Source organism: Phaseolus vulgaris, chromosome 9, assembly GCF_000499845.2.
Source record: "Phaseolus vulgaris cultivar G19833 chromosome 9, P. vulgaris v2.0, whole genome shotgun sequence".
NCBI classification, from domain to species: Eukaryota; Viridiplantae; Streptophyta; class Magnoliopsida; order Fabales; family Fabaceae; genus Phaseolus; species Phaseolus vulgaris.
In genome coordinates this window covers 25,711,389-25,737,686 of record NC_023751.2, presented here as the reverse complement: position 1 = coordinate 25,737,686, position 26,298 = coordinate 25,711,389, and the positions used below count along the sequence as shown (strand labels likewise).

The window sequence follows — 26,298 nt, the reverse complement described above, 5'->3', positions numbered from 1 at the left end:
TATTCAGAGCTCAATTACACAGATGAAGAGCCAGTGACTGAGATGAAGTTTACTGCCACGGGAAGCAAAGCTGAACTAGTGCCTGAACCACTTTTGACACCGTTTATCGTCAATGAATCTGCTCTAAACTCCAGTTGTATCCATTCTGGAGAAGGTTTCTCTAGCAAAGCAACAGACATTTCCCATTCAAAAGGGTATGATCCTTCTTTCGATATGTATCTGTGTTGAAATGTCTGTATAAAGTGAGAAAGACCAAGCATGAGAAACTGAGAGTTCAAAGTGCAGAGCGTTTAAAGAATGTAGTTAAAATAAACTGTTTTTCCTTTCTGGTTATTGCTAATATCATGTTCTAGGAAATGCAATAAATGTAGAAATATAACTAATTTTACCAGAAGGTGGTTGATTTCCTTTTTCTGAAAAGATAATGGTCTTCTGTATCTCATGTTCTAGTTATAGTTTTCTAGTCTGAATGGAAATTATCTGAATATTTAAGAGTTGCATACTGTATGCAAATATGCTCCTTGTCCTAACTCCCACTCTAGCCTTGCTTGAACTTACTATGATGTATAGCTATCATTTTCCTTAATACATTCCAAAATATTGTGAATTAGAAATATTTGTTGCTATGGATTTGATGCTGCATAAACTTAGTAGCAAGGGTTGTATACTGTCTTCAAAATGGGCACAGAAATGAGGAATATGCTATGCTAAATTCTCTTCTTAAACCCAAATCTGAAATATTGCTGGTGATTTTGTGTGCAGCATTGAGACAGATGCACCCCGGGATTCAGGTGATGAGCAAGATATTGAAGAAAAGAGGCTGATGGCATCTTTTGTGCAAGAGTTTGTATTATAACCTTTAATAGAGGAAATTTGCATCTAAGTATTTATTGGCACAAGAATTTAGAATAGTTCATCTAAGCATTGGATATTGGATTGAAGATTTGAACTAATTTATAGTATATTTTACACCTATATAGGATTGAAGATCTTATGGAATTGCAGCAGGCAAATCAAGAAGAACATTGGATGAGTTTTGATAGTTTTAGTCTTGGCTTGGATGAGATAGAGAAGAAGATTCAACATGATGATGATTAGTTGGCTTAGGATTCTATGTTTTTGTTTGTTTCTGGTTTTATGTTAAGTTAATGTTATTTCGTGATGTCATTTCAATAATAAGTGATTATGGTAATATGTTTTGATTTTAATGAAGGGTTGCAAAATGGACCATGGTTTTTTAATGACATATCTTGTTTGAAAATTTGGTACATTTTCTCTCAAATTAACATTAACCTTTGCTTTTAATGTTTTGATACATTTTTTTATCCAAAAAGATGAAATATATAGATTGGTTTTCATGTTTTCACGTAAAAGTACAAATATATGTGTTAAATTTTTATTTTGCAGCTTATAGTGAAAGTACCATGAAATGTTTATCATAGTAAAACAGAGGAAAGAATGTGAAAGGATGAGTATGTACAAGAATGTATGAAAATTGCAATCTGATAATATGTTTTGAGGAAAGGCTTAAAAGGGAAGAGTTGAAAGTGTTTGTTATTTGTGTTGTGTTTAAATGAGTTTTGATATCAAATTTATCTTTCCTGCAAGAGTTTAAATTTTAGACTTATTCAAAACCAACTTAAAGGAATCACAATAATTCATTTTGAAACTAGAATCAATTAAGCAGATAATGTCAGACCTAATCTCAAAGCGAAAAAGTTTATAAATAGATTATAATAGTGTTATTTTTTATTCCATAATCATAAAAAAAATTTATATTCTTTTTAGAAGTTTAAAATTTGAGTTTTTTTTTTGTCAATGTAGCCCGTGTTCTTGAGGAGGCAGTAACATAGATCAAGATAATCTAAAAAGAATATTTTTTTTGTTGGAGTAAGTATTTAACTGTTGATTGAACCTAATTTTCTTTGTTTTGGATTATAACTAAGGGAATGTGTTGATGATGTAAGATTAAACCTGTGGGAATTTTATTGTATTTAGAAGTGGATTTTAAAAAATGTACTTATGAGGAAAGATTCTACACCTACATATTATGAAATGTCTTATCTCTAGTCAATATGAGAACACACACTCCTCACGTTGAGACCCTTTAACTCATGTGAGACTATATATTTATGAGTGTTCCGATAGCGGCTCAATAGCGGGTGGCCTAATAAGGCAAACAAACTTCGTTATGATAGGTTCTAAATGACTCTTGATATCATATTAAGAAGTGAATTAAGTCTAACTCAACATTACAAAACTAACTCATAAGGTAGGGTTTGGACTCACTTATATACTATGAAATATTTTTATCTCTAGTCGATGTGGGATCTCCAACGCACTAGATAAATGGAGTTAATTAAATTTATTTATTTATTTATGTTTACATTGAACCTCCTAGGTGAATTGTTCCCCAAGGAGATGGAAAATGAGTTCCAAAGATGAACTTTTATTCCCTTAGTCCTCAATTAAGGGAAATCAGTTCCCCTTAGACCTCGACTAGGGGTTTGTTCCGGTACGCCCAATAGTCTCACATTGCTTAGAGTCGAGGCCAAGGAAAATTTAAATACACACCTTCCTCTCTTAACCCACTAAGACGTCTTTTAAGGACAAAACTGTGACAGAGCTTCGACTCCAAAATGGACAATACCTTGTATACGGTGATTGACCATAACGATGTCATCTCAACGGACTTGATGTTGGAACATTGAATATCACCAATATCATCACAACAATGTGTTCTCATTCTATAAGTTGATTATACTTGTACTGGCCAGATCTCAGGCATCGGCATCAGTCATTGACATCAGACATCAGTGGTTTAGTCGCATTAATGGGTCACGTAAGTGGGCTCCAGAAATAATAATGAGTTATCATCCAAAAGTAAGAAGGACCTAAGTCACGAGAGAGTTCATGCATGTGGTGTGTATAGTATGTTCAGGTCTAGCACAAGTAAGTATTCCTTGGAGGCGCTAAGGCCCGTGAGGGTTAGGGTTTCCAAGGAAAGACTGCATGCATGACACGTGAATAATTAGGGCACCCCGCAATGTTGGTGCATGAGTTGGTACCCTGGCGACCATAATGTTAAGATTTTTCACTCCAGAAGAGGAAAGTCTTGTGCAGCGGCTGCGCTAAGATTGTGCAACGCGTCACAGGATGCCTCGCCAGTAATCCTAATTCCACTTAAGGAAAGATCCTCGTGGGATAGGGAGTTGACCTAGATACAACCTATATAAAGGATGGTAAGAACCTTAGAAAGGTACGTCATTTCTAAGACTGGAACTGCTTTACACACTTATTGTTTCTTAGCCCAGTACTGACTTGATCGTCGGAGTGCAATCAACAGGTAAGGTCCCCTCTGTTTCAACGGAGCCACTCTCGTTCACCCAAAGAGAGAGCAGAAACCACCAAGAAATAGGAGGAGCCACCATCTGCCTTTGAAGTCAATGACGACTGAGTCAACCGGCGAGAACAATCCTGTTATAAGAAATTAAAAGTTTTAAAATAGAGGAAGAAAATAATAAAAATATTTAAAGTTTATGTCACATAAAGTTAAACACTTATGCTAAACATGTATTCGTTCAATTTGATTCCATAATTTCTATTAGTTTTTTTTAAGTGTGTATTTAGAAACCTCGAAATGATAAACAAGAAGGAAAATTAGCACCTAAAGGGGACGATCCATACCTAGTTATTGACTCTCTTCAAAATGGACCCTACAAGTTAAAAGAGTTGAGTGAAAAGCTTTTACCCCGAACATGAAATGCCACTCACCTCAAGATTTATTACAATTAAACTTGTATCTTGTCTTTTAATTGTATTTGTTAAATTCTTGTAACAAGAATGATGTACTTTTTTTCCTTAACTCGGATCGTAATCTAATCAAAGTCATCTAATCAACACTTAATCAAATCAAAGTTATCTGATTAAAACACTTACTCGAATCAAAGTTATATGAGTAACAATCAGATCAAAGCTATCTAATTAAAAAATCTAATCATATCAAAGTTATTTGATTAAATACCTAATTGGATCAAAGTTATTTGATTAAAACACCTAATTGGGCCAAAGTTATCTAATTAAAACATCTAATTAGATAAAAGTCATCTGATTATCTCAACTAGTTAGATTAAAGTCGTCTAGTTATCTCAACTAATCAAGTCAAAGTCATCCAATTATATCAACTAGTCAGATCAAAGTCATCCAGTTATTTCAATTCATCATATCAAAGTAATTTGATTAAAGAAATCAATCGAATCAAAGTTATTCAGTTAACATGTTCCAAAATTACTATCATAATTACACTAAACTCAAACCATCAAGTTATATGAATGGTCGCAAAGTTCAACATAAGGCTAGATAAGCTTGGACCATAGAGCTATATAAATGGTCGCATAGTCCGACCTGAGGTTAGTTGTGAAAATACAATCCATTTTTTCAAAGCTCGACCAAAAATAGGACTAGAGCTTAGAAGTTCAAAATAAAAGTCTGATTACCCTAAAATCGGGTTCTCGAGCTTGGGGGCTTATGTACTACCCAATACCAAAATATTGAGAATACAATACCCATTTGAGATAGTTGGGTCAAACCACCTGCGAAATGAAAACTAATTTTTGTTACAATAGAAATTAACCCAATATTTGATAACAGACTAATCACCCCAATATTTGATAACGAATTTATTGCATATTTCACTAGGTCCAAAAGTTTATAAATATAATTTTATTTTCCAGGAAGTAGGAAATTAATCTCAATCTCATATACTCACTTAAATATCATTAGATCTATATAAGTTCTTACTGACTTCGGTGTGGAGAATCTTTTACAAGTAGATCACCACTTGGTTTTTATTATCAAAACTTGACAACCATTTCACGAAGAGATCAACTTGCCAAAACAACTCATTCATCCACGTCAGACGAATCCAACTCATTCCAGATAAGAACACTATTGTTATTAGAATAATGTAATTGGTAGAATATTATTAGTATTAGATAAAGAAGTTCTCTTATAAAAAAAAACATGTTAGACACACTAAATAATCTCATACTTAAAGAAGAAAAACACATAAAAGAGAAAATTAAAATACATGGTTGTGATGTGATGAATATATTTATTAACAAGTTATTTATTAATACATACCAGAACCAAATGTAGTGATTCATAGAAAGTTTATAAATATCACACGTTCAAACAAGAAAGATAAAATTACAATTTACTTTGAACTCGTTAAAAAATGATTAAGATCATACTATATAAGCTAGTAGTATCATAACTAAACACCGTAATGTAATAGAATAATAAGCATAATGTCCTAATTTACTAACAAAATAAGCATCTAATAACAACTTAATAATAAACACATTGTATTAGATGGTTTAGCAAAATAACAATGACATTCTCAATAAACTTCACCTTGACTTAAGTCTACTTACATCTTACTACAAACTATTAATATTCAAATAATGCTCCATGAAATTGATATTATTCTAATTTTATAAATTATTATTATTATTTGATTACATATGGTATTTTATTAAATAAATAAAAGTTGCATTAGGGATAATTAAATAGGAATACTTTACGAAATTCTAATATATATATATATATATAAAAATAAAGATAGCAAATATGAATTATATTATTTTATTATAATATTAAAGTATTGAATTGATACAAACCAAATAGTTATAAAGATGATCAAGGAAGCAAAAGACAAAGCACATGGCGAGCTGTCATCTAAGCAAACAATTCAAGACCCCACAATTCAAGACCCCACCAAGAATCTCATGGACCCCACTAGAGGAGATGGGCATAAACCAGAACACCAATTGTTCTTCCTTTGGTCTTCTTAAGAGATAGAATATGTTGAAAATAATTTTGGGCTTTAGGGTCCAAATAACAAAGATAGGCTAGAATAAGGTGTTTTTAGCATAATAGGGGGTGTAGTTATCATTTTAGCTTGTTCTCAGCCCTTTAGGAAGGAGTTTTGACCTAGTATCTAGAAGGACAAGCCTAGGGTGCGGGTTTAAGGCTGCCCCTTTTTTCCTTTTTCCCATCCTATCCCTCTTACTTATTTTCCAAGGCTCCTTCACCTATAAATAGAAGGCCTACCCATTATATTTTTCAAGTTGAATCTGAATGAAGTAAAGAAACTCTGCACAAATTGTGTGAGCTCTTAGTGAGGCTTATGTTCTCTTAGTTTTGAGGTCTTATCTTGAGTGATTGGGAAGCTCTCAAGTGGCGGCCAACACACTCATCTTGGAGCACATCACCCTCCAAGTGGCGTAACATTTCTCACCCACCATCATAAGTTTTCTCATTCCATTTTCCTTTTCATTTCTCCATTCCATTTTATGTGTTTGTCTCGTAGTTTCTCTTCTTTGTTGCTCTTTGGTTTCGCTCATAATCATGAGTATGGTGCATCATTTGGGAGGCCATGACCACCATTGATGTTAACCTTGTGCCCATTTTCAATTCCGCAATTGCATCTCATTCTTGTTAAAGATGGATGAAGCCTCTTCTCTACCTAGAGTTAGTGTGTGTTTGATGTAGAAAAATAGCTAGTTTGTTGTAATGTTTGTAATAGGTTTAGATGATCTTGTATGTAGGCTTGTATTTGTGTAAGGTTGTCTTTTGCTACATGATCTATCCTAGATGCCTAACCAAGCCTAGATCAAGCACATGATGTGGTTAAAGGGTTTTTGAAAAGCTTTTAAAAGTGCTCTTAAAAGTTTTAAATCAGTACAAAAAATAAATCTGTTTTATGGAGAAAGAATCGGTTTATTTATTCTCTGTTAAAAGGCTTTTCTAAAATTCTGTTAAAGCACCACGGGTAAAGCTTAGTTAGTTATTTCAGTTAAAGCTGAGCTGGCCTATTTGCTATCATTTAATTTGTTTCACTGTGAAAGAATCGGTTTGCTCTTTGGTCAGTTGAAAGGTTTTTCACAAGTTAGTTAGGGCACCAAAGGTACAACTCAGACAGTTATTTCAGTTAGCTGAGTTGGCGGTTTTCACAAAATAAATCTGTTAAGTTCAAAAATGAATATGTTGTTTTCATAACTGCTTTTCAACTGTTTTTTGAAAAGAAGTTAGAAACTGTTTTCTATATAAAGAAAAGTCTCTCTCACATGAAGTGGAGCTGAGCAATTACGTTTTTGACAGAGATCAAACGTTTTCCATGTGAGAAGAAGGATTGAAAGATTTTTTGAAAGGTTTTCCAAAGAGATTTTCAAGTGTGGTTGTTCTAGGAAACCTTTGATCTTGGTGAAGGTGCTGGTGCAGTTCTGCAGCAAATTGAACTACTGGTTTTGAGTTCTTGCATCTTCTTTTCAGGTGTAACCTTTCCTTTATTCTGGTTTGTAAAGGTGTAAGTGTTAGTCACTCTTTGATAGGGTTTCTTGGAGTGCAAGGTGTGCTGAAATAGGGTTTTTCAGCATTGGTTGTATTGTTCTTGTAGTGTTCAAGAACTGCTGTGATTGTAAGTGATTGGTACTGTTTGTTTTAGTGGATTCCACCTTGGGGTAAGGTGAAACTGGATGTAGCTCTGTATGAGTGAACCAGTATAAAAACTTGTGTGCCTTTCTTCTCATCCCTGCACTCGTTTCTGGTTTTGCTTATTTCTGTCAAGAACTAAATCTGCTCTTTTGAAATTGAATCTGTTAATTCTGGGTTTAATAAAAACTGTTCTTCCTGATTTGTTAAAGCTCTCTAATCACAATCAAGGCAGTTGTATATGCTGTTTTAATTGATCTGAAAATAAATTGTCTATTCATTAAAACCTGAGAAAGATTTATTCTCATTAAAACCTTGTGTTGAATGAAGTTGATTGATTTCTTGGCATAGCTGTATTCTTCATACTCATAAAATCCAACTAATCTGATTCTGTTATAACCCTCTGTTGATTACAATTCTAATTTGATCAAAGTCAAATTGTGCTAGACTGCTCTGAAGAATCAATCTGTTCTTTTTGTCTCTGATATACTGGAAATTGTGTGTTCTTGCGAAAATTTTATAAGCTCAATTCACCCCTTCCCTCTTGAACTTAGACACTAATAGACCCAACAATTCTCACCATATATTTTTTTCATATTTGCCTCTGTGAGGTGAACCTTCACACTTTCTTCGTGTTCAGTGGGAATCTTCCTTAGGTCCTCACCGTTAATTGTTAAAATTTCAACCTTAAGTAAAAGTGTCACCATAAATGAAAACATCTAAAAAGCAACTCACATCATGAATGCATGTATTATTTAATAATTATAATAAATAATATGTAAGAAGCAGTAGTTTAGAAGAAATGATTTTTAAAAATAAATATTGAAATTTGAAGTTATGTATAAAAGTATCAATTAAAATGTTAATTATTTAACTATTTATTTCTAAAATTTAATATCTTTATTTATGAGTTTCAAAAGTAATGTACAATCTTTTTTCTTATAAGATCTTTAGGATGTGATTACATCTTAGACTATTTTAGTTAATATATTTTGGTATGGACTAAGCTCTCATTTCCTTTATATCATTTCTAAAACACATATAAAGATAATATATTTTTTATATGATTTCAGCGTTGATGAAACATATTTTTAGTTATACATGAAAATGTGATTTTGTTTGCATAATTGGTCTAAATAGGTGTTTAAAACATGTTAGAACGAATAGAATTTGAGTAATGGATTTTGGAAACTGATTGATCATTGAGTTGGTCACTCAAAATATAATATTACTTTAGGTACATAGTATTATATTCAAGTGTCCATTTGATTACTAAAGTGATAAAAATTTTTGTTCAAGTTATAACTTGAGATTTGAGCAATAGAAATACGGAAATAATAAATTTTCCTATGGAGCTCTTATCACTCAATCAATGATTAAACGCTCAATAGATGAAAAGAGACCAAATTTATTAGTAGAATTTGAAATTTGATGACTTAATGCACCAAACCATGTTGCTCAAGCAAATGTATAGCGCTTGATTGATGAAGAGTTAGTGTTGATTCTCTTTTTACTAAAAGCTTAGATGCTTAAACACTAGTTGAATAAGTAGTATATCATATGACAAGTATATTGTTAATTAATTTATTTGAGTTGTTGCTCAAGCAACATACTCACAATTCAATCAACATTCCCTTATTTATTTAAAAAAAATTAAAATTTAGGTTGAAAAACTTGTTCCATTTTTTTTTTATCAGTAATGAATTAATAGAATAATAGAATAAACCCTAAACTTGTTTCATTACTCATGTATGACATGACTTTATTTGCGAATGTGGATGAGTAATCATAAAATATGATTGATAAGTATCTTATTTTATGACTTATCAATCATATTTTATGGATGTACTAAAATTAAACATGTTATAAATTTTGTAAATAATAATCAAAGTGACATTATTGTGATTAATATTACACATTAAGGTAGAAAATGAGAAAATAACTAAGATGTTAATGTGTTGTGTAACTATTAAGTTAGATAAGTCATATATAAAGATATCATGTGAGAGGAGTTGATAGAGATTTTTTACATCAAGTAGAGGTTGATATATATAAGTCATTGATACAATGAGTGAGAAATTATCTTATCATAGAAGGTTGCTCTGATGAGATCTATATTAAAGAAGATAGATTATCAAACCAATCAAATATTATAACAAATGTTAGTCTTTGGATCCAAACTTAATATTAGTTTTTTTTGAAAATAATAAATTATTTTATATCTATTATTGATTATTTGAATGACTTTTGATAAGTTTAAATCATGAAAAATATTTATATTGATATTAATTATTAAATGTTTTAATTGAATAGTCAACTCACCTTTATATTATGTTAATATTTTCTATCTTATTGTAATCGTGTTTGGGATCTTATTATAACAACATTTTGTCATAAGAATAAATGATTATATAAAAGTATGTAGTAAAGGGAGCATGTAAAGTTACATTTAGGGACGACAATAGGATAGGGTGAGAGGGTGCAAGTTTTACTATTTTCATTCGATAAAAGAATCCATTGTTGTCCCTATCCACATACCTAATGGATATGAAATTTTTGTCTCATTTTCATTCGCATTGAATAATAGATATACTTGTATAGTTTCCATATCTGCCCCTTACTTTAAATATTGGCTAAAAAAAAATTATAAAAAAAAACACAACAAAGAAAAGATGATATTATTGAATACATAAAATTAAGAGATAAATATTCTCATGTGAAAAAATAAACAATAAATAAAAATATTAAATAGGAGGATAAATAACCAAATGTGTGTCTTAAAACTATTTAATTTAATGAAATTAAGGTTGTATTTTTTGAAATGCAATACACCATTTGAGACACACAAAAGAAAAAAAGTATAATCAAGATTGTCTGATATGAGAGAAAATATTTTGAGTATTTGAATGAACTTTGTGAATATTAAACAAATCAAACAATTGAGAGTGAAATAAAAATTGTGTGGCAAAAGAAATAAGAGTTTTCCAAACGAAACTAAACTAATGATTGAATAAAATAGTGAGGTTTATTGACCATGATGGGGTTATTTTTTTTTTGTTTTTACCAAAATGGTGTCCGTTTAAAAAAAATTATAAATTTAGGCAAGTCGTGCCTAATTGGGACGACTTCATATGCAGAAGTCGTACCAACTAGACACGACTTCTGCCATGTCATACTAAAGTCGTGCCAACTTGGCACGACTTTTGCCTTGTCATACTGAAGTCGTGCCAACTTGACACGACTTCTGCCCCGTCATACTGAAGTCGTACCAACTTGGCACGACTTCTGCCCTGTCATACAGAAGTCGTGCCAACTTGGCACGACTTCTGCCACGTCATAATTTTTTTTTTTAATTTTATTGTTTGTATATTGGGTAGTAAGTTCTGTAATGTTAAAAATTAATTTTATACATAATTTTCTAAGAGTGTTAGTTTTAAGGAACAAAAAATTGGATAATCGTGTATGGATCATGTTTGACAGTAATGTAATACAATAACTTGATTATTTGATTAATTAAAAAATGAAGAAAATTGTTATTGAATTTGGAAATAAATACATAAATGAAAATTTATTGTATTTGGAAAATAAATAGAGAATTATTGTTGTGAATTTGCAAAAATAAATAGCTTGAGAAGTAATGATTTTACAGAACACGTAATGATGATAAAAGATTAATTAGAACTAAACAAATTAGTAAGATTCATTTCAAGATATAAAATAAAACTATAAAGATGAACTAGAAGTAAATTATTTATGGGAAGACGTGACACAATGTAGTCTTCGTATTTGTTGTCGAGGTCTTCGTGGAAGAGGATCATCAACGACATGTTCATCATCGTTGTTATTGGCTTCATTATGAGATGTTGGTGATGGCATTGTGGGTCGATAGTGCATGGATGATGTTGGATTATATGCAGAAAGAGGGGTGAATGCCGAAGTTCCAAATATATTTGGTGGAGTGGAAAAAGTACCTGAAGGAGAAGGTAAAAAGTTATACGTGTAAGGAATCTGATGGTGTGGAGAATGAAGTGAGAGGTGGCGAAGATGATCCATGTGTGTGGATGTGGATGGTTGAGGAAGACCCAAATAACTGGATCGACCAACATCAAAATCATGACCATAAGGAAACCTCGAAGGGTGATAAGTCGGATGCGAAGGCGGTTGTGGTTGCGGTTGTGGTTCCGGTTCCATGGGCTCCTGTGGCATGTCATACTGTTCAAAAACAATTTATTCATTCAATTCAAACATAATCCATACACAATTATCCAATTTTTTGTTCTTTAAAACTAACACTCTTAAAAAATTATATATAAAATTAATTTTTAAAATTACATAACTTACTACCCAATATATAAACAATAAAATTAAAAAAAAAAATTATGACGTGGCAGAAGTCGTGCCAAGTTGGCACGACTTCAGTATGACGGGGTAGAAGTCGTGCCAAGTTGGTACGACTTCAGTATGACCTGGCAGAAGTCGTGCCAAGTTGGCACGACTTTAGTATGACATGGCAGAAGTCGTGCCTAATTGGTACGACTTTTGCATATGAAGTCGTACCAATTAAGCACAACTTGCCTAAATTTATAATTTTTTTAAAACGGACACCATTTTAGTAAAAAAAAAAAAAAAAAAACTCCATCATGGTCAATAAACCAAATAGTGAAGATAAAATTTTTAGATTATCTAATAAACTATGAATATTTGATTAATTTAAAACATGGATGAGTATATGGAAAATAAATAAGACAAGTATAGAAACAGATATATAAAGGAAGATGGATACAGAAACATATATGAGGAAGAAGACGAGGCAGATATGTGCATATGTATCCCAATACCCTATTTTTTCATATTCATACCTTATCAACGCAAGAATTTCCTGTGAATTTAGACAAATTTATTTATCATTTCCAATCAAATTAGGATTGGTTCAAACAATATCAAAAAAAAAATTTATTTGCCATTCCTAATTATAAATACACATATCTCATATTATGTTTATTTGTTTTAATTATTTTAATTTTATATATATATATATATATATATAAATCTTGTTTTGATCTCTCTGTCCAAACGTCTTATGCTTTTTTATTGTCAAAACATATAATTAAAAAATATATTGTTGGTTATTTGATGATAAGAATACAAAATTAAAATGAGTTGTCAAATTACAGGAAATAAACTAAATTTGAGGAATACATACAAACATATCCTAAATTTAAAAGATTAAAACCATATTTAAACATATACCCTCTTTATATGTCTCAATTCAGGAAAAAAAAACATTTATTTATTCGTCTCTCAATTTAAGAACACATTTTTTTCTATTATATTTGTTTCTATATTTTAAATAATTTGTACATAAATTTATTGTGTTAGACAGAGAAAGAAAAAAGTAAAATAAATAATTATACAACCATTTTATTAGCATTAAGAAAATTTAATAAATTTATTGATTTATTCAAAACAATCTTGAACAACAAAGAAAACGGAACGTATATAATATTACACCCAATTAATGTAGTAAAATTATATTATTAAATGATATTATTTATTATGCTTATTAAATTAACATATGATTAATATATACGATTAATATTGCACACACATCTGTCTTTAATACATGCATTTAAAACACACAATAATATTGATTATATTTATAAAATATAACATATAATTAACATTTAAAATTATATAATTAATATTACGCAGATTATTAGTATATTTCGTCCGTTTATGTTTAAATCTAGTATTTTTTAAATATATTTATTTAACTGTTATTTTGAAGGTTGAATACGATTAAAGTACCCATTTTTCTGTCATGGAGGCTTTGCATGATCGAATGCCAACTGATGAACGCGGTTTGTTGCAGTGATGCAAAGTGTGTACCTGAGTAACGAAAATTATTATTATTATTATTATTATTATTATTATATATATATTATTAAAATTAAACTGCAGCAGGTGGGATAAGTCACTTGAAAATGTCTAAAAAAAAAATTTAATTATTATATCAGTTTTGGTATCAAAGATTATTATTATCCTTATTAGTCAAGTTTTATTATCAAGTAAGTTATGATTAACAATATTAATATAATTAATAAAATAAAAATTAATAATATTATTCATATATTTAATATCATTAATATTTTATTAAATATTATTAATATTATAAATAATATTAATATTTTTATTAATAATATTTATATTATTAATGTTAATATTACTAACACTATTAATATCATTACTAATACTATTATTACTATTAATAATAATATTATTCATATTATTAATATAATACTAATTATATTATTTATATTATTATATTAATATATTAATATTTTTAATTTTATAATATTAATAATATGTATATTTATTAGTTATGATTATTATTATTTATTATTATTATTATTTATGAATATTAATTATGATTTTATAATTATTTATATTATAATAATATTTTTAATATTATGTATGTAATTATTATGATAATAGTTGGTAGGTAATAGAGATTCGTGGATGATAGTTCGTAGGTAATAGGAATTTGTGGGTAATAGTTGGTAGGTAATAGAGATCCGTAGGTAAAAGTTGGTAGGTAATAAGATCCATGAGTAATAGTTAATGGGTAATGCTGAGTTTACCTACGGATTCAAATCCGTGGGTAAAAATCCGTAGATAATACTGATTTTTTTTTGTAGTGATCAGGTTTAGTTCTTCTCTCTCATGTGCCCCACTAATACCTAATATGGTATTCAAAGCCATTTTTCTTTTCCCTCACTCATGCCTTTTTCTACCTCCAAAGTCTCCATGACTTCTTCATCTTCCTCTTCTTCTTCTACATCCTCTTCCCTTCATTTCTTTACCACACCGATATCTCTCAAATTGTCTAAAGAAAATTTTCTGTTGTGGAAGCAACATGTCCTTGCCACAATAGATGACTTACTTCTATCCAAATTTCTTGATGGGACTCAAGTTTCTCCCTCTGTTATTCCTATTGCTGATGGTTTTTCTACATGCAATAATCATGCCTTTACCATCTACAAACAACAAGATAGCTTGCTCGTGGCTTGGATGTTAGCATCTATGACCACACCGTTCCTTACTAAGATGATGGGTCTTCAGTCTTCTGCTCAAATTTGGGACGTTTTTCACACCTATTTCGCTGCCAACACATATGCCCAGATCAAGAAGTTCAGGTTGCGTCTCAAGAATCCCAAGAATGAATGTTCTGTCACTACCTATCTCTTAGGAGCCCCTGTTTTTGTTGAAGATCACGTTGAAACAATTTTGGATGGTCTTTCAACTAAGTTTGATTCATTTGTTGCATCAATAATGTCTCGTAAAGAATCATACACCATCAACGAAATTGAAGCCCTGCTATTAGCCCAAGAAGAACGCTTTGTCAAACATCACCAGGTTGATCATCTCACTATTTCTCCTTCTACTAATGTTGCTACCTGGACCCCTACGCGTTCCACCACTTCCAAATTCCAACGCAAACCTGGTTCCTCTCGTGGTGGTCACAACTTCATGCATGCTTCTTCGAATCAAGGGTCTCGTCATTCCAACTACAAACCAACACATACTGAATCTTGGAATTCTCGGAACTCTTCTAGGTGTCAAATATGCAAAAAGCTTGGTCTCTCTGCGGAGTTTTGTTGGCAAAGGTATACTCCTTCCTCGTCTAATAATATGCATGCAAATTTTTCTTCCTTGTCTACCCTAAACTATGTTCCCAGTGAAGCCTCCATCCTAGGTGCTCCTTCCAATGTGGAAGATCCTCTATGGTATCCAGATAGTGGTGCCACTCATCACATCACCAACTCTCCTTCTATTTATTTAGATAAACAGAGCTATGAAAAAATCAATAATGGAAAAGATTTGTGTATTTCTCATATTGGTTCTGCTTTTATTTCTTATGCTATAAACAATACGTCTTTTCGTTTAAATGATTTTTTGCTTGTGCCTGACATCACCAAAAATCTTCTCAATGTCTCCAAATTTTCTCGTGATAACAATGTTTTCTTTGTTTTTGTATCCTAACACGTGTTATGTTGTGCAACAGGATACGAAGCAGGTTCTTCTTCAAGGAATTCTTAAAGATGACCTGTATATTTTTCCTAACTTAAAGTCTTGTTCAAATTACTTTGCCAATTCCCTCTCTTTTATTGGAGACAATGCTACTATCAATCTTTGGCATCAACGTTTTGGTCATTGTCATTTTAAATCTTTAAAACATATCCTTTCATCTTGTAATATCTTTGTAAAACCTGAACTTAGTTTTTGTGTTGCTTGTGCGTGTGCTAAATGTCCACAATTTCCTTACCCCACTACTTCAACTACTTATACTGCTCCCTTACAGCTTATATACATTGATGCTTGGGGTCCTGCTCCAGTTCTTGCTTCCAATGGAACTAGATATTTCGTGTCTTTTCTTGATGCTTATACTAGGTTCACGTGGATTTATGCTCTGCATACCAAATTTGAAGTTTCAAATGCTTTCAAAAAAATTAAATTTTTGGTTGAAAATCAAACTGGCCATAAAATTTGTAATCTGCAAACTGATAACGCGCGTGAAGTTCTTGCTTCAACACCTTTTCTTCATCAGCATGACATTCATCACCGTCTAACGTGCCCTTACACGCATCAACAAAATGGTTAAGTGGAGCGCAAGCATCTTCATATTGTCGATATGGGTTTATCTTTACTTGCTCATGCTAATCTTTCCTTAAAATTCTGGGCTGAAGCATTTATCTCCTCTGTTCATATCATTAATGTGCTTCCCTCTGCTGTTTTACACGGGGACACGCCCCATAACAGACTTTTTCACACCACACCTAATTACACTCGTTTTGAAGTCTTTGGGTGCGCTTGTTGTCCTAACCTTTGTCCATATAATGCACATAAATTTTCTTTTCATTCTCAATGTTGTTTGTTCCTTGGTTATAGCCTTCATCATGCGGGCTACATTTGCCTCACTCCAGATGGCAAAACTATTATTTCAAGAAATGTTACTTTTTAATGAAACCTACTTTCCTTATAATGCAAGAACACATCCTTTTTCTATTTCCTCAGGTGATACTTTGTCCCCTGCTGCTGATGTGCCTTCTGTTACAGTAGTGTTTCACCATCCACCTAGTCCGTCATCTCATTCCCCTGCAGCTTTACCATCCTATTCCTCCTCTACTCCTGCTTCTGCATCCTTGCCCATTTCAACCACTGTCAATTCTCATCCGATGGTTACTCGAGCAAAAGTTGGCACTCACAAACCAAAGGTGTATGTTACCTCTCTTACTTATGTTCCCACTATACCTATCTTTGTTAAAGAAGTTATTGCTTCTCCTATCTGGTACACTGCCATGCATGATGAATATAATGCTTTGCTCTCTAACAACACTTGGACTTTAACTACTCTTCCTCCAAGTGCATCGCTAGTTAGGTGCAAGTGGGTTTTTAAAACCAAACTCAATGCAGATGGATCTTTTCATCGGTGTAAAGCTCGTCTAGTGGCTAAAGGTTTCCATCAAACTCACGGTCTTGACTATGCTGAGACGTTTAGCCTTGTGGTTCACCATACTACCATACGCCTCGTCCTTGCGCATGTCGTTACTTCAAGATGTCCTGTACGAAAAATTAATGTCAACAATGCGTTCCTCAACGATGATCTAAGTGAATGCGTTTACATGTAACAACCACCTGAATTCAACTTTGCTAATCCTCACCTTGTTTGTCAGCTTCACAGAGCCATCTATGGCTTGAAACAAGCACCACGTTCTTGGTTTCTTAAGCTAAGTCACACATTACATACCTTTGGTTTCACTTCTACTAAGAGTGATACCTTTCTTTTCGCTCGATTTACCTCTTCACATATCATTTTTGTTCTGGTCTATGTAGATGATATCCTTATTATTGGGTCTTCTCCCTCTGAAATCAATAAGCTCATTTCCAATCTTAATGCTTGTTTTTCCTTGAAGGATCTCGACGATCTGCATCACTTTCTAGGAATTCAAGTGACTCGTACATCCACGGGCGACATGCATTTGTCTCAAACTCAATACATTCGAGAGCTTCTCAATAGAATAGCCATGGCCTCTTCCAATCCGCAACCTACACCAATGGTTTCAACACTTCGTCTCCAACAAAATTCCTCTGATGCCTTTCATGATCTCACTCTGTACAAATCCGTTGTTAGTGCTCTCCAGTATCTCCTTGTCACTTGTCCAGAACTATTCATGGCTAAAGTTCTCTGGATCCAGTCTCTTCTTCACGAGCTTCACATTCCCACATCTATTCCTCAAATGTTCTTTAATAATTTGAGTGTTGTTCTCCTTAGTGCTAATCTTGTCATGCACTCTAAATGTAAACACTTTGAGTTAGATCTCCATTTTGTTAGAGATAATGTTCAAACCCAACAAGTTCAGCTTCTTCACATACTAGCACGTTATCAAGATGTTGATCTGCTCACTAAACATGTGTCAGGAGCCACCTTTCTTCGGGTTCGAAATAAACTCAAGATTGTTTCAACCATGAGCTTACGGGCAATATGCTTTGTGTAACTGCATGTGGTTCTTATATATATATATATATATATATATTTCTATATTATGTAATATTTGAGTTTTTTTATAATAATATCAATTTTAGTTATTCTCTCTCATGCACTAATACCTAATATTATTAAATTCAAATAAGGAACGTTATGATGATTGGAATGTGATTCCTTTATGTTCATCCATGCAAATTTGGTAATCATATATACATCTACAGGGAGGGACATGTTTGTAAGGGTTGGAGAGTAGGGAAGACTTTGCATGGTGAGTTTTACATATCTCTCTCAGTTTTTTTTTGTAAGAATCAATGTCGTAGTTTTAGATTCTTTTTGTGGTTCATTTGATTTTGGATCTGATTTTCTTGTGAACTTCTATGTACCTTATTTTCTTTCTATTTTTTATTTAACATGTTACAGATAAATTGATGAGTTTTGAAACGTTAAGATGCCATTATTTCACGGTGATAACACATGCCAAAATTTGAAGAAAAAATAATATATATATATATATATATATATATATATCAAAATAAAAATAGAGTATATATTGACAACTCAATAGTGAATTGCTTTAAAATTATAATTATTTAAAAAATATTTTTTTACTAAAATATAGATATATGTGAGGAAATAGAGAAATTTTAAAAAGTTGTAAATTAATGTTTTTGAGTATATTTTTCAAAGTAACATTACCTATAACATTAACCATAAATTCCTTAATGATATATTTAAATGAAGTTTATTTTTAAAAACCCATTTTATTAAAAAAAATGTAACTTTAGCATGAAGTGTAAAAAAAATACATTAAATTTTGCTATAAAAATAGTTTTGAGATAAAAATATTCAAATATATATTTTTAAAAGATAATCCGACTTGAAACTAAGTTCACGAAATTAAGGGGCATTATATGCTTTAAGCCTTGTGATCTAAATTGGGGATGAAAGCTTGATTTACAAGAAGAAATGGGAATAAATTTAAGCAAAATATAGTTAAAAATAGTGATAGATACGAGGGAGTTAATTACGGTAGTACAATCTCTATTATTGTAATGCAAACGTGGTTTAATTTGGTAACACATTTTGTGGAGAATAGGGGGGTGAAAGTGGCACGTGTGAGTGAGGAATAGTGTATGTTTTAGTGTGTCAGAAGTGAGAGTTGAGAGTGTCAGAAGGCAAAGAAATGAGTAGCGAAACACGAACACACTAATCGGAGCAGATGAAGTGATGAGTGATGATGATATTGACGGGAAAGCATGTCCTTTCCCTTTTAAGTTGAGAATTCTCTTTTGATCACTCACTCACCACACCCATCTCTTTCTTCCTTCCCACCATCATGGACTTCGACTTCAGGGCTTCCACTATTCATTCCTCCAATCACTTCCCCTCTCTCCATGCTTCTCGCCTTCTCTCAGGTACTTCTTTCAACACCCATTTTCACTTTCTGCTCTTCACTACTGCATTTCTCTCTCTCTCCTCACTTTACATCGTTTCTCTGTTCATCTTTCCTCTTGCTGTGAAAATGAACTCCTAAAGGTATGTTTTTTCCCTGGTGGGGTGCAAGTGAGGGGGAAAAAAAGAGAAAGAGGGCATTTGGGTTGCTATGGAATTGCATTGAACTTTGGGTGAACTGAATTAAAGCCTACGTCCGCCAGTGAGCGAAGGTTAATGTCAAAGTTCCGGTTTTTCTGTTTTCGTTTCCTTTCGGAGGGCCTTCTCTTGGAAGCATGCAGTGTTGCTCTTAAAAGGGTTGGCATTTATCAGAAACAGTTATTTTTGAAAAATATTTATTGTTCTGAATGTTTGTTTCTGCCATTGAATGTGTTGCAAGTGGACATCATTTGCAAGTAACCGTTTCGATTGGTGTCTGTGCAATTCACGGCTGATGTATGGGACAGCCAGGTTTCGATTTGTTTTGGCTTTAACGGTGACAATTTTTTTTCTCAATTTAATCACGCAGTAATGATTTCGAGGTTCTCTGTTTATGGGAACTTGGGCTTAATTAAGATAATAAATCAAACTACTCTGGCAGGTTCTGCCAAGCTTTTCCATATATGCTGCTCTTATCTACGGGAGTGCGAGATAATTGCGTATATAATTAACTTCTCCAGAGTCTTAAAAGCAGCAATAAGAAAAAACAAGGGTGAGAAGGTGAAGTGAATTGGAGTAATGACGAAGGAGTGTGATTCCTCAGAGGAAGAACAGCCTCAAGTTGCTGCTTTGAGGAGGAATCTAGAAAAGTTGAATTTTGAAATGAACAGCGTCAATGAAGGAATTCAGTCGTATATACTGGGGCGGAGAATGAATGGATCTTGGGGGCCTTCACGATATTTAATTGGGGGGGAGGAGAATGTTTCTGAGTCTGATGATGGAGGTGAAATTGAAAAGTTCTAATTTGAATTGTGCTTATGTGAACTATTTTCTCCCTTCTTAGGGGCCTAACACATGTAATCGTTAAGATGATGGTGGACTTAAAAGGCCGATTAAATGTGTGATTTATCAGTTTTTCTGTTCATGAATGCTTTCACATTTGGTGTTTTTCTGGATATTTGTTATCCTATGGCTTCCTTCACCTTTTTCCTGAGTTTTGGATGTGGCCTGCAAATTGATAGAATGTTTAGATAGATGGACGAGAAGGGGGCAGTAGCGATGGCGCAGGTGGGAATGGTGAATAATTTAGCATTCTCCTTGTCACTGAGATGTTTAGAATGAGAGGATTACCCTCCAAACCCTCATTTTTTCTCAATTTTTACAAAGAAAAATTAACTTAATTTAGGGAAACTTAGATGATTTTAAACAACAAAAGATGAATCTTTCCCTCCTTCTTGTTAAGATTTTGTGAGCTTGTACATTTGTAGCTGTGCATAACATACAATACATTTATCTTTCCTGTTGCTATTTTCTTTTGAGATGTACCTTTTATGGCTTTCAAAATGGATATCTTGTGCCAGAATTGCCTTACTGACGAGGATTCCATTTGAACTATACAGATAAATATTCAATGCTCAATTATACAGATGAGGATGATGATGCAAAATCTCTTTTTCAGTGTCCTTTCTGTGACTTTGAGTTTGATTTTTCTTCAGTCCGTGCTCGTTTGGAAGAGGAGGGTTACTATGACCTAAAAGATATGGTATGAAGGTTCTAAATTTTGAAATTTAATGTTTGGCAGAAGTTATTGCTAACATCATAACATGTACTCTTTTATTAGACTCTGTTTCCTTTTCCTACTTTCCTTGACTAATTGTTAGACTGTCCATTGACTTTATTATAGTTTGCAAACTATAGTTCATAGCTTTCAATTTTATATGACACTGAACAGAAATTCTGTGTATCTATAATATAAATTTGAAAACTGACTGACTCTGCCTTAATTTTCCTATATCAGACCTGTCCTCTGTGTGACGAAAATTTAGGGGAGGGTGCAATCAAGGTTGCACAGAATTCAAGTAAGGTAAATATTACCCAACTCAGTCTTGGGATCTTTGGGTTCTAAATGTAACCTATCTCACTCTTTGTTTTAAGAGAACTTGATTTTTTCCCAAGTCAATTGAGTATGTTAATAAATGATCTAAACTTTCTATAGAGATCTTGGAAGTCTGACAAATCTAGCATCTCGTCGGGTGATTCCGTAGTGTTTGACAAGAAACTTCCTGCCAGAGGAAGACATGAACCGGTGCCTGATCCACTTTTGTCACCATTTGTTCGCAATGTGTCTCTTTTTCCAAACTCCAGTGGTATACAACCTGGTGAAGGTTTCTCCAGCAGTGCCTCAGACATTTCCAATGGAAAGGGGTATGATCCTTCTTTCCGTATGTATTTTGTATGTTTATATAAAGTGAATAAGAGCCTGAGAAAGTGATAATTCTAAGTGCAATGCATCAAAAGAATTGTTAAAGATCAACTTTTTTCCCCTTTATAGTCACTGCTAATCTCCTGTGCTTGGAAATGTTATAAATGTACAAATATAACTAATTTAACATCTTCACTGGTATCTGCTAAACTCACAAGAGTAGTCTAAATTTATTATTATTGTAACCCATTCGTTGTTTTATACATAAAAATAGTGATAATAATACTTCTTATGATATGGGTAATTGTTTAGCCTATGTGGTACATTATATATATAGTGTGTACAAAGTGATACATTTCTAAATTGTCTGTGCCCTGTGGATTTAGAAGACATTGTATTGTACATTCTATTTCCAGTCTGAGTGTATTTATTAATTAGTTTAAGAACAGTGTACATTCTATTCGGAATGTGACATTACATATATGAAACACGACAAACTATATTCTGCTTTGGATTTTTTACTTTATTCTTTCCATTTGAAGGTTAATTTGAAAGCTTAGGGAGGTGTGTGTATACGATAAATTTTAGATTGTCAGACTTAGAAATAACCGGAGAGGGGGAGGGGATTTCTTTGAGATTCATATACTCAAATTCCTATAAATGATTCTGTAGAGTATATTCATCATGAGGCCATCAAAATTACTTGTGCATTTTCCTGCTAGTTCCATCTCCCTCTTAAAGTTAAAGGTTCTGATCTATTTTCTGGTTTCACTAGAAGCTGAATACTGCTGACACTGATACCCTGTCTTCCTCTGAAACAACTTCATCTAGTCATAAGTAGTAATAGTACCAGAAGATGATTGATTTAACTTTTCTGAAAAATCTTTGTATTTCAAGTTTTAGTTATTTTTCAAGTATTCTAGTCTGGGAAATTATTTGAATTTGTTAGAGTGTTTTATACAGGTATTAAAAATAAAATTTGATTGATATTTGCATTACGTATGCCAATATGTACATGTACTGACTCCCACTAAAATAGCTTTCATTTCTTGATATACAGTTCTGATTGTTTCTCTGAAGCTCATGCTCCAACTCTAACTTTGCATAACCTACTTTGTTGGTAATTATTAAGTTGGCAATTTTAGTACTACATAGTGAGGTTTACTCAGTATAATTATGAAAACTTTCCTTCTGGACCTTGAATTTGTCGAATTGTAGAATACCCTTTTAGCAAAAATTACCTGACTGTCAATAAGACACCCTTATTAATATGTCCTGACATTTGTTTCACAAGCATGCTCTACTGACAAGCGAATCTATCTTACTCATCCTGTTAAATTTGCTAGTTAAATATTTTTTTACGAGTAGCAATATCTGAAACAGTAACCATCTTGTTTCCTTTAATACATTACAAAATTTTCTTAATTAAAATTATTTGTTGCGCTGATAACGAGGAGGATAAAGGTTTTGTGTAGATCCTGTATTTGATGCTGCATAAATATAGCAGCAACGGCTGTATACTATCTTAAAAACAGGGACAGAAATAAGATTTATGAAAAATTCTCTGCTTAAACTGAGTGCTGAACGTTGCTGGTGGTTTTGTTTGCAGCTCTGGGACAGACTCGGGTGATGAAGAGGATAGTGAAGAGAGAAGGCAGAAGGTATCTTTTGTTCAAGAGTTGGTATTTTCAACTTTATTCTAGGAAATATGCATCCTACAACTTATAGACAGTCTTGCGTTTAGGTAGCATTGATCCTTGTAAGAAAATAACTGCGTTTTGCTATGGTGCAAGAATTTAGAATGGGTAATCTAACTGTTGGATAGTCACAAAATTGGATGGTTGCCTCGTTTGCAGGCATGCATTATTGAACATCTGAACTTATTTATGGTATATTTTAAATCTACATATAGAAGTTAATGTTTTGCATTACTTTATTATCATGGCAAGAATGAGCCATGATTCACGTCTTTTTCACGGAATGCTTTTATTACTCGAATTGGGATATGAGGCTTGATTGATTCAGCAGGTTAATCTGATGGTGAACTGGCCACTCTAGTTTTGGTTATTATAACATTCCAACAGGGTGGAACTGATGAGCAACTAATGTTCATTTAGAGAGTACTGATTAATTCCTGCTCAGCTATCTCCAGGATGAACAATTTAGCTTGGCGTGACCATAACTTCATTATGATACTGGTTATTATTTCTATCGTGTTAGAATGAGTTTATGGAAAATCCGCAATTGTAGTCTTTAGCAATGACTAATCTCGTATGAAAGGATGAGGGAAACTTGAAAATAACGCAAATCAAACTCTTATCTGAGAACTTATTCAGCTTGTTTATCCTTCATGAGCATAGCACACAATAATATATTAAGAGACATCAGGTATTAAGGGTGTTTCAATTTGAGTACTGGCATGAAACCATTATTTTTGTTTGGATTAAATTCATTATTTGATGAAATTTAACACGAATTCAGTGGAAGAGAGGATTTGACAGTGAGATGCAAGAAAGCAAATGTAATAACAGCTTAAGAACCTTATCTGTTGCACACTTCAAGATAGTGAAGTAAAACAGTAATAACAGCGAAGAGAATTGATTTGGGATAGAAAAATATGATGATGGAAGAAGAATATCCATCCTAAAGGTAGAAAGTATAAGAAGAAGGGAAAGGAAAGGAGTATAGAAAGAAGAGGAAGAAGAGATGAAAAATGGAGGGGAGGAGTTTGAGAATTCACTCGATAATGGATTGGATAACACCAGCACCAACGGTCTTCCCTCCTTCTCTAATGGCGAACCTCATTCCCTGTTCGCAGGCGACAGGCACAATGAGCTCGACGATAATCTTAACACGGTCACCAGGCATCACCATCTTGGACTCCTCGTCCTTGTCGTTCATGATGGAGGTCACCTTTCCCGTCACGTCGGTGGTTCTCATGTAAAACTGAGGCCTGTACCCTGGAAAGAAAGGCGAGTGCCTCCCACCTTCCTCCTTCTTCAAAACATAAACAATGGCCTCGAACTTGGTGTGCGGCGTAATGCTCCCAGGCTTCGCCAGAACCATTCCTCTCTGAATATCCATCTTCTGAATCCCTCTCAGCAACAGCCCCACGTTGTCCCCCGCCAACGCCTCGTCCAGAATCTTCTGGAACATCTCCACGCCGGTGACGGTCGTGTTCCTCGTTTCCCTCAAGCCTACAAGGTCAACGGTTTCACCAACTTTGATCGTCCCACGCTCCACTCGCCCCGTCGCGACTGTGCCACGCCCTGTTATTGTGAAAACGTCTTCCACGGCGAGAAGGAAAGGGAGATCGGTTTGGCGCTGCGGAATGGGAATGTAGCTGTCCACTTCGTCCATGAGTTTGTAGATTTTATCGACCCATTCGTTGTCGCCGCGTTTGATTCCAGGGTTCTCCATGAGAGCTTCCAGGGCTAAGAGCGCGGAACCCGAGATGATGGGGATGTCGTCGCCGGGGAACTCGTAGGAGGAGAGAAGCTCGCGGACTTCGAGGTCGACCAATTGGAGGAGTTCTTCATCGTCGACTTGGTCCTGTTTGTTCAGGAAGACCACCACGTTCGGCACGCCCACTTGTTTTGCTAACAAGATGTGTTCTTTCGTTTGGGGCATGGGGCCGTCGGCGCCGGAGACCACCAGGATGGCGCCGTCCATCTGGGCAGCGCCGGTGATCATGTTCTTGACGTAGTCGGCGTGGCCGGGACAGTCCACGTGGGCGTAGTGGCGGTTTTCGGTTTCGTATTCGACGGTGGCGGTGTTGATGGTGATGCCGCGGGCGCGCTCCTCCGGGGCCGCGTCGATCTCGTCGTATTTCTTCGGGGCGCTGTTGCCAAGGGCGGCGAGAGCCATGGTGAGGGCGGCGGTGAGGGTAGTCTTGCCGTGGTCCACGTGCCCGATGGTGCCAATGTTCACGTGGGGCTTCTTGCGCTCGAACTTGCCGCGCGCGGCGCGGACGGTGAATTGGCGGCGGTGGGTTGTGGTAGAGGGGGTGCGGCGGAGGATGGTGGTGGGGTGGAGGAAGGAGGAGGAGAGAGGGGTTAGTTTATGGGTAGTGGTGGTGGTGGAACGGAAGGGTGTGGAATTTAGAGACGAGGATGAAGGAGAAGAAGAAGAAGAAGGAGAAGAAGAAGATGCATGTGGGAAGAGTATGAGTTTGGAGGAAGCTGTTGCTGAAGAAAGAGCCATGGTTTTGGAAATGGGAATTGCAGAGAGTGAAGAGAGAGAAGATGTTTGTGTGAGTGTAAACTGTTATGTGTTTGCGTTGTGTGTTATCCGGTGGTGTTGGTGAGAGTGTGTGGACGGATAAAATATGGCCTCATATTAGTTCTATCCTTTTTCTGCCTCAATCTTTGAAGGATCACATTATTCTCTCATTCTCTCTATTTCTCATGTTAACCCAAGTCAAATGCATATGAACCAAGATTTTGTATGAATTTTCCATTTTCAT

The 26,298-nt window shown here is 33.9% G+C and overlaps 2 protein-coding genes across 3 annotated transcripts; one reads left to right on the top strand and one right to left on the bottom strand.

Moving 5' to 3' along the window:
- The first annotated feature begins 19,203 nt into the window (after positions 1 to 19,203).
- On the top strand, positions 19,204 to 23,738 carry LOC137821775 (protein DEHYDRATION-INDUCED 19 homolog 6-like). Of its 2 annotated transcripts, XM_068626528.1 has the most exons (6): positions 19,592 to 19,967; positions 20,073 to 20,414; positions 21,058 to 21,173; positions 21,429 to 21,494; positions 21,627 to 21,835; positions 23,443 to 23,725. In XM_068626528.1, exons 2-6 carry the CDS (start codon positions 20,210 to 20,212, stop codon positions 23,534 to 23,536), a joined length of 690 nt encoding a protein of 229 aa, XP_068482629.1. In that variant the 5' UTR covers positions 19,592 to 19,967; positions 20,073 to 20,209; the 3' UTR covers positions 23,537 to 23,725. The 2 variants fall into 2 exon arrangements, with proteins under 2 accessions (XP_068482628.1, XP_068482629.1); XM_068626527.1 differs by lacking the exons at positions 19,592 to 19,967; positions 20,073 to 20,414 and adding an exon at positions 19,204 to 19,455 and having other exon boundaries at positions 21,031 to 21,173; positions 23,443 to 23,738.
- A 601-nt stretch (positions 23,739 to 24,339) lies between these two features.
- On the bottom strand, positions 24,340 to 26,298 carry LOC137821774 (elongation factor Tu, chloroplastic). The gene has a single exon (XM_068626526.1). The coding sequence runs from the start codon at positions 26,034 to 26,036 to the stop codon at positions 24,570 to 24,572; it is 1,467 nt and encodes a 488-aa protein (XP_068482627.1). The 5' UTR covers positions 26,037 to 26,298; the 3' UTR covers positions 24,340 to 24,569.